Source organism: Eschscholzia californica, unplaced genomic scaffold (genome assembly GCF_041429995.1).
Source record: "Eschscholzia californica isolate CP2 unplaced genomic scaffold, dmEscCali1.0.p SCAF_1, whole genome shotgun sequence".
NCBI lineage: Eukaryota > Viridiplantae > Streptophyta > Magnoliopsida > Ranunculales > Papaveraceae > Eschscholzia > Eschscholzia californica.
This window is the reverse complement of record NW_028238198.1, coordinates 5,935,568-5,950,958: the sequence shown is the minus strand read 5'-3', so window position 1 is coordinate 5,950,958 and position 15,391 is coordinate 5,935,568. Positions and strand designations below refer to the sequence as shown.

At 35.5% G+C, this 15,391-nt stretch overlaps 1 protein-coding gene across 1 annotated transcript; it reads right to left on the bottom strand.

Annotated features, from left to right (window-relative positions):
* Positions 1-2,663: 2,663 nt before the first annotated feature.
* On the bottom strand, positions 2,664-14,252 carry LOC147563587 (mediator of RNA polymerase II transcription subunit). The gene is made up of 11 exons (XM_086652051.1): positions 14,229-14,252; positions 13,669-13,772; positions 11,620-11,699; positions 11,305-11,379; positions 10,828-11,144; positions 9,856-9,910; positions 8,718-8,813; positions 8,197-8,605; positions 3,643-3,761; positions 3,292-3,366; positions 2,664-3,131 (listed from the first exon to the last, which is right to left on the bottom strand). Exons 3-11 carry the CDS (start codon positions 11,686-11,688, stop codon positions 2,928-2,930), a joined length of 1,419 nt encoding a protein of 472 aa, XP_086508177.1. The 5' UTR covers positions 11,689-11,699; positions 13,669-13,772; positions 14,229-14,252; the 3' UTR covers positions 2,664-2,927.
* Between the last annotated feature and the right edge of the window lie 1,139 nt (positions 14,253-15,391).

Below are 15,391 nucleotides of genomic sequence, written 5' to 3'. Positions count from 1 at the left end.
TACTCCATTTCTTTAACTTTTTTTCTAGTTGAGGTAGTTTTTGCACAAATCCTCCTCTAGTCCTTTCCCAACTCTCCTTGAAGGTATTATCGAAATTTTCATGAAGAACCCAATGTGTCTCGAAACGAAACGGAACGCTCCATTGTAGTTTTGTTGCCGATGTATTTAGTATAATTGGTGCATGGTCACTATTAGACCTTGGTAAATGTCTCACTGATGCATTTGGAAAACTGATTCTCTAATCTAAATTGACAAGTACCCTATCCAATCTCTCCCTAATGTGATATTGTAGACTTCTACCAGTAGCCCAAGTGTATGCTGGTCCCGCGTACCCAATATCAATTAAATTGCAATCTGTTATCATGCTACGGAATTGTTCTACTGCTTTTTTGTTAAGTCCAACACCACCTCATTTTTCTGATTTTCTTATGATAGCATTGAAGTTACCTATGTCACACCAAGGTTCCTTAATTCTTAGACTGAAGCTTCGAATATAATTCCAGAAAGTTTCTCTTTCATTCATACAAGGAGGTCCGGACACAGCTAATAAACTCCGACTCTGCAATTTCCCAAGTTCTTTCAAACTATAATGAATATGATTTATAGATGATGATACAATACTCAAATTAACTTCGTCATCCCACAAAATCCACAATCCACCACTCGGACCAGTTGATGGGACAACAAAGTAATTTTTATATATGACTTTTCGAATCCATATACCGGACAAACTTTGAGATAGTTTAGTTTCAGACAGGAAAACAATGGATGGTTTTACTGACCGGAGGAAAGCATTCAAAGACAGAATAGTCGGGTCATTCCCCACCCCCCGACAATTCCAACTTTGTATAATCATTGGTTTTGCGGCCTTTTAGGGCTGGCCGCCATTACCCCTGTCATCGTCTTCTTTTCCATCTCTGTTTTTGTTCTCTAATCACAATGTACTTCATTCACTACCTCTTCCAATCCCTGACCTCTTGGTCTCTTTTTATCTTTGTTTGTCATATCCGAGCTACTATTTGAACTCTTTGATATCTCTCTTGCCACTTTCTTCCACGATCGTTGGGAACTTGAAATTGAGAATCGTTCAGCTGTATTTGATTTATCAATATCTTTCACTGTGCCACACTGAGTCGCCACCTCTCTATTTTCCACTTCTCCTCCTTCTGCATACTTCTTTATCAATTGATTTTGACTCTCAATTGATGGTTTTTGCATAGCCAATTTTTGTTTTTCTTGTTTCCCAATTACCTCCTTTGATTTTACTGCATTGTCTGTAACAAATTTCTGTGGTTCAATTAAAATTTCTGGATCTATTATTTTCCTTGATTCGACCCGATTCCATATCCATTGGGCCAGTTGACTCATTAATTTTGGAAGTTATTTTTAGCTGCTCTATGTTTGGCAATTCCTTGACTCTCATAACCGGTATAATTGTAAATTCCGTTATCGAATCTTTATCTAATTGATTATTCATAACCTTCTCTTCTTTATTTCCTAACGGAAAATTATACTTTTGAATATTTCCGAAAACAATTAAATGTGAACTTTCCAAACTTTGTAATTCTTCTCCCACTGAATTCTCCGACCAGTCGACTTGCATACCGGTCATCATCTCCGGTTGTTTCCGGCTTGTAAACCGACCACCTCTTCCTTCCTCTTCCTTCTCCCCGCACCCTTGCATTTCCTTCTCCAAACACCCTTGCATTTTCTCCTCTGATCCTCGATCGCTATAACGTGGAAGAAGCAGTTTCTTGGCTTGTTCTTGTTTATCCATCTCCCATTGATCTGAAATAGCTTCTCTGAGTTGAGCTCGGACTTTGCAATCATTCATAACATGCCCTATTTTACCACAAAAGAAGCAGCACTTAAATAGTTTCTCATATTTTATTTTCAAAGTACATTGTTTGTTATCCGATGATTCGATTTCAACTTCTGCTTTCAAGGCTTTTGTAACATCAATACGAACCCTAGTTCTTGCATACCTTCCCCACTTGCTCACCTCATCAATTGGTATTTCGTGTGTTTCTCCTATCATGTTTCCAATTTTTCTTGCTGCCTCTGCCCTTAGGTATTCAACAGGCAAACCATGTATTTGTATATAAAAATCGGCCTCTGTAAACTTGTAATCAATAGGAACCTTGTTTCTTTCACATCTTTCCCATACTAGGAGTTCATCTTGCACATACCATGGAGACCCATGTTCCACTTTCTCTCTATCAGTTGTAAGCTCAAATTTTATAAGGTACGAGTTTTCATAGAACTCGTTAATCCATACTTTTCCAATCGGTTTCCATGCTACCATTAGTATCTCCTTCAACACATTCATATTGATTGTTCTCCCTGTAATAAACTACATTGCTAAGCTTCTTCTGCCTTCATCCTCTGACTTGGTATCTATATCTCTCAACTTCAATCTTTCCTTATCATCTCTTCCCATTAAGTTACCCATTAGGGCAACCAAGTTTTCAAAAATCATTGTCCATGATCCTCTCCAATCCACACTCTATTTCCACCACCGTGTATCCAATACCAAACTAGGGTTTGCCGATCTTCTGTTCCCAACTCGTAACAGTTCCCGGCGAGAAGATATTTAGGAGATATACAAAACTATTTTCTAATTTTGACTGTTCAAATAAGTAATTAATTTGCAACAAAAAGAATAAGTAACTGATTTATTAGGCATACAATTCACAAATCAGATATGTAATAAGGTTCACAGATTAAATGTATAATTGACGGATCAAATATATAATTAACAACTTAAAGTTAAATAAAATTTCTGCAGAGAAATGCTTTTAGTTTAGGTTTTCATGACGACCGTCTCGAAAAACTGGATTTGGACGTTACATAGAACCAGCTCGGGGGGAATTCATTGATGATACCACGTTTTGCCCAATTACAAGTGACTGCATCTGGGAGTTCATCTAGTTTTCATGGATCTGCTGCTGATGTGAAGAAAGAAGCATACCTGTGATCTGCTTCTCAAAGTAAGGCAACTTGTACTTGTAACTAAATGGTATTTTGTCTTTCGACGTATTCAAAAATGCCATCATGCGATCCAACATGGTCCTAAACATTTTTAGTCTTTCAATCTCTTCCGGTTTCGGTGCCTGTGAAATAGCATCATGCTGTGAAACAGCGTACAGATAACTTACAATAAATAGCGAAAGAATACAACTTGAATCAAACAAGAAAGATCCGTAATGAATATATTGTCAGAAAATATTTTATACTAAATTTACAATTAATGAGAAGGAAAGTGGATATACAATAAGAAGAATCAACTACCTGCTGCAATTTGCGAAGAACCTTCTGGTGCAAATCACTCAGTTCTGGTAAGTACATTTCTTTCATCGACTTAATCTGTCATTATAAAGTGGTAATGGTAAGCAAGATAGTTGGATTAACCCGATTACTTGTAGGCATCAATCTATTAATAGGAAAGTCAAATGATATTGACCAATATAAGAGTCATCTAACAAGAAAATGACAATAACCTAACGAAGCCCCAATAGATAAAACCCAAAGTCTTAACTACAACAATTCAGAATGAATTGCAAGAAAGAAATAACAAGTAGAGGAAACATAGATGAGTAGAATTAAACCGATATAGAAGTGATAAGAAGTTACGAACTAAACCTTTTGATAAACTTCCTCCTGCCAATCGATTGTACTATTTCCGTCGCTCACTCCCACTTGGGACAACATATTTTGGGATGCTATATCAGAAACATGACCAAACAACACAATAAAATCAGCTGAATAATTATATGACAACAAATTCCGATGTAATTGAAAACGTAATATAAATTAAATGACGGCTTTCATTGGCTTCTCTTTTTTATTTTTTATTGTGAGATAGTGGGGAAAAAAATCATATTGTCAAGTAGCAATGGGTTGAATTCAACAAAAAAAAAAATAGCAATGGGTTGTCTTTTTTTTTTTTGCCACGAGGAAATAGAAGAAAAATCATGATATTACCTGGATATTGTGGATTTTGGCTACTACCACTAGATTTTGAAGGTAAGGTGCAAAAATGATATAATTGTTAATATATGAGTAGAGAAAGGAAAGACAAATAAAAATAAGCAATACTACCGACACAAGAATCATATAGTTGATTCCAATGAGGAGACTATGGAAGAATGAATTCGGGAAACACTCAGAAATAACTAAATCACAAGAAAGAAAGAATTCTTTGCAAAGTCAATAACAAAATAACCGAACAATTAAAGATTCCCAATTACCTTATTTAACAAGAACAACAACAACTGTACCTATCCATGTTTCCACGATTTACTTCTCATTCTTCGCTCAATTCAATGTTTTATGATTTCATTCAATTTCAGATTCACTTCACATTGAACTTACCAACATAAGTTCAATGTGCATGGCTGGTGTAAAAATTAAATAGGAACATATACTTAAGCCAATACATATCACTTTAACAAGCCCTTCTAAGACAAAAGATTATCGTTATAGAGGAGTGAGTCATAATAGCACAGACCATCAATACTCTTTCAACACTTGAAAAACAAATCCTCTCTCGACAAGTTCTCTCACCAATAAGATCGAGCATTTCCAATCATATATGGTTAACCTCATAAGAGTACTACGTACAAAAAGAAACAGTACGTTTTCTCGAACGAAATAACGAAAGAGATGGCGGCACTTGCAAGTCTTACAGCAGAAAGCCAATTAACATCTTGTGACTCAGATTGATCCTGGCAGATCGAAAACCTCCAGAATGAAATATGATAAAAGTACATTTTGCATAGCCATCACAGAAATATTACATGTCCCCTAAGCACGCACCTGATGTTACTAAAGCAATCTAGTCTTATATGTGAAGGGCATTGACATCCTAGGATATGATAGATCGATGTTGGCATGTGATCAAGGTTCGCTTCACAAAATACCCTTATTGCTCCTAAGCTTGTTACTATCTCTTATTATCAGTTTTGAGAGTATTAGATGCTTCAAATACAGATAGATGCATCACAAAGAAACCCTAAGTGATTTCATTAATAAAAGTCATAAAATTGTTGGACTAACAATTTGATGAAACTCAAAATTGAAATTTTCAATCTCAGATTGCTAAAGAATTAAGTTAGTAATACAATCAAATTACACAGTTAGAGATAGATAACTTGTACTTGTTTGATCAATTTAATAAGATACAAAAAAAGACAAATTAACAAACATAAATTAATCTTACATCTTAGTTACGATCCTTTGAGGTTGAACTTGACTTCTCCAGTCAGTAGAATCCGTTTGAGTCGGTCTCCAATTGTTATCCAAGTTTTCTTATTTGTAAAAAAAAATTAGGGTTTTTGGTAAAGGGAGCTTGGTATTATTGTGAGGAGAGCAATAATACAAAATCATTTTTTTGTACTTTTTCCCATACGAAAGAGAAATGATAGAGAACAAAAAAAAAAGGTTAATAAGGAAACAAATCTGTGAAAATTAAAAACTATTGTTTGAGAAATTTTTCCAAACAGATTGTGTGAGAAATAGGAATCTATATTAGCAAAGGATGATAGTTTTGATTCAATCTCGTTGAGTACACAATAATAACAAAAATCCAAATAACAATAATAATTTCAGCTTTGTAATGATAGAAAGATGTCGTGAGTAATTTCACATGAAATTTTATTTTATTGGAAAATCTAAAGAAGCTGAAATGGCGGTCGATTAAAGATGAAAAAGTAAGAGATATACGAATTAGTTAGAATTAAAATCTGATATAATGCGGGACGAGTAAATACATATTAAAATGGAAATACTTAGAAAGAAATTGATTGTGGTCTGTGGAGGAGGAAGAGGTGAAGATGGAGGGTTAATAATTATTGAAAATTTAAAAAGATTATAACAAATATCCTAATCACATATCCTAATTGTAATCAGATTAATTTTGTCTTTATCACTTATCCTAATTAGATTATTTTATATTAATTATGTCGTAGTCATGTTGATGTGTTCTGTAATATATATAGAATAATATAGATATAGATTTTTACTTATGTGTTGGTATGGGTTAAGAAGCCAATCCTAAGTCTACTTTGGGTAATGATAACAATTGGTTTTGTCGTGTCTTGACATAAATGTTTGGACGACCTTTGTTTGATTGTTGATGTGGTCAGTTCAGACTCTTTTAGCATCTTCTTTCTTTAACATGCTTAGGAAACCTGAACGGACACTTCAGACAAAAAAAAAAATGTTTGATCAAGATTTTAGAGTGGGCGCGTATATAGGCGCCTCTCCAAAATGCTGTAGGGGCCTCCCTCTATAGGCGCACCCCGTACGGACATGTTTTTTGTTTTAGGCGCCTCTAAGCGCCCCCCCTCTCCTTGACCATTATTAGGGCATCATAGGCAGCAGGCATCTTTTGTTTTGAAAACGAATTGGGGGAAAAAGGGGAAACGGGTTTAGGGTACAGAACTTCTCTCTCTCTCTCCTAGGGCACGGTTGGTTCCATCTAGGGCAAATCAGCAACATCAACACTTCCTCTCTTCATCTTAGGTAACTTCTTAACTATTTTTTGTCCTTCGAAAGAACTCCATGAATGTTAAAGGTTTTTGTTTTGAAATCTTGTTCATTTTTAATGTTTTTCGTTTTAATGTGGTAATGGTAGCCATGGTAGTTATTATAATGAATATTTGTTACTTCGGTTGATAGTATATTGTATTTTCTTAGATTTTTGGAGAGAAACTGGTCGGATGTAATTCTGCCACTATTCGGACTCGAACCAGTCCAAAATAATTCGGCCTAGACAGTCCGAATCGTTTCGGCGTCGACAGCCCGTAACGTTTCGGCGTAGACAGTCTGAACATTTGTGGACAGTCCTTATGTGAAGCACAATCTAGTAAACCAGAAATAAAAAACTTAGTTATCCAATTAACATGAGTAATTGATCATCTTTCTTAGTTTGACAATCAATTTGACAAATCTACATGATTAAATTTCATAAAGTATTTGATTACTGAATAATATTTCTTATTTCCTTCGAATTTACCTTTTATTTTATAAGAGGTTATCTTATTTCTTAATAGCTCGTCTTAATTTTATCATGGCTGAACGTGTGCATCCTACCGGGAGTGTTAGGGCTCGTAGAGTTCAAAGTCGAATGGCGGTCGATGAAACCCAAGAACCAGTTGATGCAGATCCTTCAGACCCTTATTCAGGGGGTCCGTCTGATCGATCCTTGTTGAAAGGATTCAAGAAACACATAGCATTCCAAATATGGAATAAACCGCTAAGTGTGGTGTTGAATTAACTTTGTGATTAAATATTCTTGTTATGTTTGATTTTTTTTTTTTCAGGAGAGAGCGTTGCTGAAACTACACAATCACGCTCCTGCTGTTCTTACTGGGTCTCTTTCGGTCCAAGAAATTTATGATGAAAAGAAAACACAAATATGGGACTTGGATCGGGAGTGCTCTTTTGTTCAAGAATTGGTTAAGAGCACCGGACTGGCTCACATTGCCAAGTACTCGTACCAGAAGTTGGATCAGATTATAATTTCTGCATTTGTTGAGAGGTGGTACGAGGATACAAACAGTTTCCATATGCCGTTTGGAGAGATGACGATCACACTAGACGATGTAAATCGTATTTGTTCACTTCCGATTGAAGGTCGTGTGGTCGCTGTAGAAGAAGAGGATGAAACAGAAGACTTAAATTTGGTTTCTTGGTATCTAGGAGTTCAGTACGAGGTTGCCAAAGAAGAAATGGGTTCCTCGAGAAGTATCCGGTTGAGATGGTTGAGAGAAAACCTCAGCGGTTCGAAAGACGATGATACTGAAGAAAGAAAGATCTGTTGTGCACGAGGATACTTACTGCATTTGTTAGGGTCAACACTGTTCGCTGATAAAAGTGGTTCCAAGGTCCCAGTTATTTTCCTACAGTACTTGAGGCACCTGAATGAGATTCCTAAATTCTCTTGGGGTACCGATGTGCTTGCCTTTCTTTATAGGCAACTTGGGTTAGCCTCGACAAATGGTGCTCATCAGATGGCAGGTTACCTGACACTTTTGCAGGTAATACTTGATTTATATTGATTATTTATAGATTTGTTTAGTTTTAGTTAAAATATTCATGTCTAAGACATTACTTTTTTTGTAGGCTTGGATTGATGATCATTTTAATCTTGGTTTATCCGTTCCGAACCATTCATATGTGGCTAGCCCTAACATTCCCCGTATGCATGACCAAGAAGACTTACAGCTAATTCGTGGTTATGAATTCCAGACACAACTTCCACCTTCCATGTATCGCCATCACCCGGAATCCCTTTGAGATAGAATGGACAGTTGCACTTTTTTGTGCTAGTTTTCCTTTTCTTTTCAGGAGGAGGATTTGTTTTTGGAACCAAATCTTTCTTCATATGTGATCGATACTCACCGCTTCTTTCACATTTTAGATGTAACTTTGGTTTCTTCCCACCAATTCTATTTTGTGATTTGCCTATCAAAATCACGAAATTAAGCTTTCTTCCAATTTCCTTAGCCCATTCGACTAGCTTGTCTCGAGTTTCAAACACATCTTCGGTCACAAAATGTTCACCAACATCAATACTAATTTTTTTGCCCCTCTTTTGAATCTACGTTATCATTTGAGTGTACATTGTCACTTGAATCATTTGGTTTGCGGTTGTTCTCCTCCGTGGTTCGAGATGAGCCTTCGTTTAAAAAATATGGGAATGTACCCTCTACTTCCGCATGCCACTCGTCCTCCCTATGGGGACCTCCGAAATCCCAATGGTCTAAAGAACATGGTGAAAGACACAGACTTTTATTTAAATCAAAGACCTGAAACACAATAAAGTGGGGAAATCAGAAATATTTAACTTCCGGTTTGGATGATCCGAACCGTAACGGACTGGTAACACCGAACAGTTTCGGTGGGGATGATCCGTTAAAATTCGGACTGGTTAGGTCCGACCCGATCGAGCTTTCTCTGAAAAAAATAATGGACGTAAAAAACAAATTGGAAATTCATTAAATGGGTATAGAAAAGCTTATATACCTCTTTTTCGGTTAATCCATGCTCAGAAATAGGTGGAGAAGTCCCACTACATATATGCCCAAATTTTTTGGAGTTTCCTTCTTCAACCATGTTATTTTCAACTTTCAAGATGATTCCCACAATGTAGGATGATAAAGATGGTGGTCGGTGAAGGTACACGGAACACGTCGGTGCCGGAATATCAAGGGGTTGCCGGTGAGTCTCCCGGTGAAATCTTGGATGAGTTTTATGATCCCTAGGTTTTTTTTCCATATAAAAAACTAAGTTTTGGTATCCTCTAGGGTTTGTAATTTCGGAAGAAGAAGGAGGCGCCTCTTTAAATTTCTGTAGACGCCTCCAGATAGATGTCAAGAGAGGCGCCTATAGGTGTCGGGGTTGACCACGAAATTGACTATAGTCAATCCCTCCCGGGAGGCCCCTAAAGCAATTTGAAGAGGCGCCTATAGACACGCCCTTTTAGAGTTACACATTACTTTCTGGAAAGTTTACATTTTTTTTTGTTGAAAGATTTTGGAAAGTTTACTTACCCCATGTACAAAGCAATGGTGAGGTAGTGGGGGTTTGAATTTTAAAGCAAGGTATGATGTTTCATTTTGTTGGGGTCATCCATTATACAAAAAAAAAATACTTCATTGGACATTAGGGTTAGGTATGAAGTATGAACGCACTCTCCGTCCACCCATTCCTTCCTTCCCAAGTGGCAACCAGCACAAGGTGTGGACTACAAAGCAATGTGTGGACTTTTTCTTCTTTCACTTCAAAATTTCAAGGGTTATTTCCCAATTAGCCCCACCTTTATGACCAGTTTCCTGCCTAGCCCTTTACTTTGTCGATAACGATCACAAAATTACATGGTAGATAATTTTTATTCCTGTGAGAACTACATGAGAGTTACATAAGTAAAGTTCATAGAACTTTCGAATGTAAAGTGCCTTATGAAGAGAAAGGAATTGACAAGACACAAACTCAAACAAAAGACCCTAAAGGTCGAAAAAAGATATCTTTAAAATCGAGAATGAAAAGACCCTAAAGGTCGACAATAATGAAAATACTCATTTACATCCCTTCACACGCATCAGTGTTGATTGCTCTTATTTACAATAAAACCACTGCCGCCATCACTGGAAAGTCGTCGCCACTACTGAAAGACCGCCGCCACTACGAGGAGACTACCGTCACTGAATCAGATAGATGAGATATGTTGGATCTCTTGCCGAAATCCTCTTGAATTTTAATCTTCCATCTAGGAACACTGATATCAATTGTTGGATTTCTATTTTCTGTGTAAACACGATTCGTCTTGCAAATATTTTTATAGATCTCAAAGTTGGAAAATTGAACCAAAAATCCCATGAGAAGAACATCGCTTCTTCTTGTTAACTAACTTTCCAATCTTAAAACTTGAGTACGCCGATGAAATTGCTTCCAGCAAACACTCTCACTCTCTCTCTATCTGACCTTTTTATGTGTGTATTTGTTAATTTTAGAAAGATACTAGAGAAAGAAAATAGGGAAGAATGGATACAGAGATTTCCTTGAGGGATGAAGATTGGAGAGTGAAGTTCCCTAGAAACTTATATATAATTAACAACTTAAAGTTAAATAAAGTTTCTGCAGAGAAATGCTTTAAGTTTAGGTTTTCATGACGACTGACTCGGACATTCACAGATTAAATGCATAATTGACGGATCAAATATATAATTAACAACTTAAAGTTAAATAAAGTTTCTGCAAAGAAATGCTTCAAGTTTAGGTTTTCATGACGCCCGAATCAGAAATCTGGATTTGGGGCGTTACATAGAACCAGCTTGGGGGGGATTCATTGATGATACCACATTTTCCCCAATAACCAGTGACTGCATCTGGGATTGTAACTGCTGCTGTTGTTGTTGAACTGAGAGTGGGTGAACTCCAGGTTGCTGGATCTGATGCTGCTCTGAAAGAAGAAGTATTCTTATGATCTGCTTCTCATAGGAGAGCAACTTGTCCTTGAAACTAAGTGGAATTTTGTCTTTCGACATATTCAAAAATACCATCATGAGGTCCAACATGTGATTAAACTTTTTTAGTCTTTCAATCTGTTCCGACTTTAATGCCTGCGAAACAGTATCATGCTGTGAAACAGCATACAGATAACTTACAATAAGCAGCGAAAGAATACAACTTGAATCAAACAAGAAAGATCCATAATGAATATATTGTCAGAAAATAATTTACACTAACGGTACAATTAATGAGAATGAATGTGGATATACAATAAGAAGATTCAACTACCTGCTGCAATTTGCGAAGGATCTTCTGGTACAAATCACTCAGTCCTGGTAAGTACATTTCTTTCATCGACTTAATCTGTGATTATAAAGTGCTAACGATAAGCAAGGTAGTTGGATTAACCCGATTTCTTGTAGGCATCAATCTATTAATAGGAAAGTCAAATGATATTGACCAATATAAGAGTCATCTAACAAGAAAATGACAAAAACCTAACGAAGCCCAATAGATAAAACCCGATAAGACTACAGCAATTCAGAATGAATTGCAAGAAAGAAATAAACCGATATAGAAGTGATAAGAAGTTACGAACTAAACCTTTTGATAAACTTCCTCCTGCCAATCGACTGTACTATTTACGTCGCTCACCCCTACTTGGGACTGCATATCTTGGGATGCTATCTCAGAAACATGACCAAACAACACAATAAAATCAGCTGAATTATATAATTGTTAATATATGAGTAGAGAAAGCAAAGACAAATAAAAATAAGCAATACTACCCACACAAGAATCATATAGTTTGTCAATAGTTGGTAGCCCAAGTGGTTCCAAGGTGTTGACATAAACTCCAGAAAACCTTGGAAGTCTCAGGTTCGAAACCCAGAGAAGGTGGAATCTCTGGTTATTTGAATTGGGATTATTAGGGTGTAAATAATGTTGTTGAGCTTGAGGCCATGACTAGTTGGGTTATAGGCCCGGTCTTGTTAGTGTTTGAGTGGCGGTTATCGAGCTTATCACATCTATGATGTAACAAGTGCTAAATGTAACGACATACGTAGAACGTAGTCGACTTCCAAAAATAAAAATCATATAGTTAGTTCCAATGAGGAGTTGGAAGAATGAATTCGGGAAACACTCAGAAATAACTAAATCAAAAGAAAGAATTCTTTGCGAAGTCAATAACAAAATAACCGAACAACTAAAGATTCCCACTTACCTTATTTAACAACAACTGTACCTAATACCTATACATGTTTCCACGATTTACTTCTCGTACTTGAGCCAATACATTCCTTTAACAAGCCCTTCTAAGACAAAAGGTTATTGTTATAGAAGGGCCATAATAGCACAGACCATCAATATATACGGTGGATGCACCTCATAAGAGTACTACGTACAAAAAGAAACGGTATGTTTTCTCAAGGAAATAACGAAAGAGTTGGTGGCACTTGCAAGTCTCACAGAAAACCAATATTTTGTGACTCGATTGATCCCGGGAGAAAACCTCCAGAATGAATAATGAAATATGATAAGTTTGTAAGCACATAAGTGGATGATATTGAGACATCGTATCGCCCTCCATAGTGTTAATCTGTTGTTAGGGGTGATTATGGATCTTTAAATAGGCCGCGGCTTTGGGGAATAAAGAAAATTTTTCGGGGAATAAATTCTCCAGGGAATTCAGATTTTTTTTTAAATTCTCCGGGGAATAAATTTTTATGGGGAATGCAAATTACATTTTTTTGAAAGTTCTCCTCCATCTCATCTGTTCTCTCTGCCACTTCATCTTCTCGCCACCTCATCATCTTCTCCTGCGAAAGTTGCCGACCGAAAAATTTTCCGGCCGGCGACCTTCAAAAAAAAAAATTCCTTTTTTTTTTTTCTCTCTTCCTCTCTCTCTCTCTCTAACACTCCGACGAAGGGAGACCTTCGCCGGAGATCTGGTGTGTCCATGAACAGACCAGATCTGTTCGTGGACAGACCGGATCTGTTCGTGGACAGACCTCCAAGGTCTGTCCATGGACAGATCGGATCTGGTCTGTCCATGAACAGACCGGATCTGGTCTGTTCATGGACAGACCGGACCTCCGGCGAAGGTCTCCCTTCGTCGGAGTGTTAGAGAGAGAGAGGAAGAGAGAAATTTTATTTATTTTTTTTTTTATGTTTGGAGGTCGCCGGCCGGAAAACTGGTCGGCCGGCGACCTTCGCCGGAGAAGATGATGAGGTGGCGAGAAGATGAAGTGGTAGAGAGGTGATGAGTTATAGCATCTTCTAAAATTAAAAGCCCCTTAGCAATAAAACAGAAACATAAAAGTCAATCTTATTTGACTAGTTTCAAGAAAAGTCTTTATTCCCCGGAGAATTTTCTTTATTCCCCAAAGCCGCGACCTTCAAATATTGACTACCTAGCTGCTCCTAAGCTGGTTACGATCTCTTATTATCAGTTTCGAGAGTATTAGAATCTTCAAATACAGATAGATGCATCAGAAAGAAACCGTAAGTGATTTCATTAATAAAAGTCATAATCATCATCAAATGAAAAACTCAAAACTCAAAATTGAAATTTTCAATCTCAGATTGCTAAAAAGTTAGTGATACAATCAATTTGATAAGAAAAAAAGAACAAACATAAATTAATCTTACATCTTAGTCACGATCCTTTGACGAGAATCAGGTTGAACTTGAGTTCTCCAGTCAGTAGATTTCCGTTTGAGTCGGTCTCCAATTGTTATCCATCTATCAACTAATGGTGTGTTTGGATGGCGGAATCATGAATCCGCGGATTCATGAGTCCTTGGGATTCATGATTCCACGGATTCATGAATCCTAGTAATATTTTTTGGCTTGTTTGGCAATTAAGAATCCTATGATTTATTATTATTTGAGTATTTTTAAAAGTCTTTAGAAAAAATATGATTTTTGAAAAAAATAATGATTTTGAAAATAAATAATGATTTTGTAGAAGGAAATATTTTTTTGTTGATTTTAAGTTTTAAATTTAGGTTCATTAATCCAAAATCCTAGCAAATCCTAGGGGGTAAGGTGGGATTTTGGTCCAATACAATTTTTGGAATTAGGAATCCTTAGGATTCAAGAGTCCTAGGATTCTTGGTAGCCAAACAGACCAAGGATTCATGATTCCTACCAAATCCCACTTTTGATAGGAATCTTACTTAGGAATCCTGCAACCAAACACACCATAAGTTTTCTTATTTGCAAAAAATTTGGGCTTTTGGTAAAGGGAGATTGGTATTATTGTGGGGATAGCAATAATACAAAATCATTTTTTTTGGTACTTTTTCCAATACGAAAGAGAAATAATAGAGAACAAAAAAAAGCAAATAAAGGAACAAATTTGTGAAAAATTAAAAACTATTGTCTCGAGAAATTTTCCCACACGTGAGAAATAGAAAACTACCTATATTGTGGGGATAGCAATAATACAAAATCATGGTGCGTTTGGTTGCAGGATTCATGAATCCACGGATTCATGAGTCCTTGGGATTCATGATTCCACGGATTCATGAATCCAAATGGTTTCTTTTGGTTTGTTTGGTAACCAATAAGAATTCTAGGATTCTTGATTCCTTCATTTAAAATCCTTTGGTTTGTTTGTCTATTATACTTGGATTCTTATAAAATAAGATTTTAATTAAAATAATATCCTTCAAATTTATGAATAATATCCCAAAAACAAAATCTCATCCAAATATTGTCTCTAGGTAACTGAAATTTCATGAAACCTATTTTTCTCCGGTAACTGAAATTTCATGAAACCTATTTTTTTTCATGAAAATTTCAAAAATAGTAATTTCTTTCTACAAAATAATTAAATCATTATTTTTTCGCAAATTTTAATTTAAATCATTATTTTTTCGCAAATTATTAATTTTTTCAAAATCATCATTTTTTCAAAAATCATTATTTTTTGCAAAAATCATTATTTTTTACAAAAATCATTATTTTTTAAAAACATTCTTTTTTCAAAAAAAATTATTCCTTCTACAAAATAATTATTTTTCAAAAATAATGATTTTTGAAAAAAATAGTGATTTTTGAAAAAAATAATGATTTTTGAAAAAATAATGATTTTTGGGAAAAAATAATGATTTTTGGGAAAAAAATGATTTTTGGAAAAAAAAATGATTTTGAAAAAAAAAATGTTTTTTGATAAAAATAATGATTTTTGATAAAAATAATGATTTTTGATAAAAATAATGATTTTTGATAAAAATAATGATTTTTGAAAAAAATAATGATTTAAAAAAAATAATGATTTTTGGAAAAAATAATAATTTTTGAAAAAAGTAATGATTTTTTAAAAGAATAATGATTTTTATTATTTTGTAGATGGGAAATAAATTTT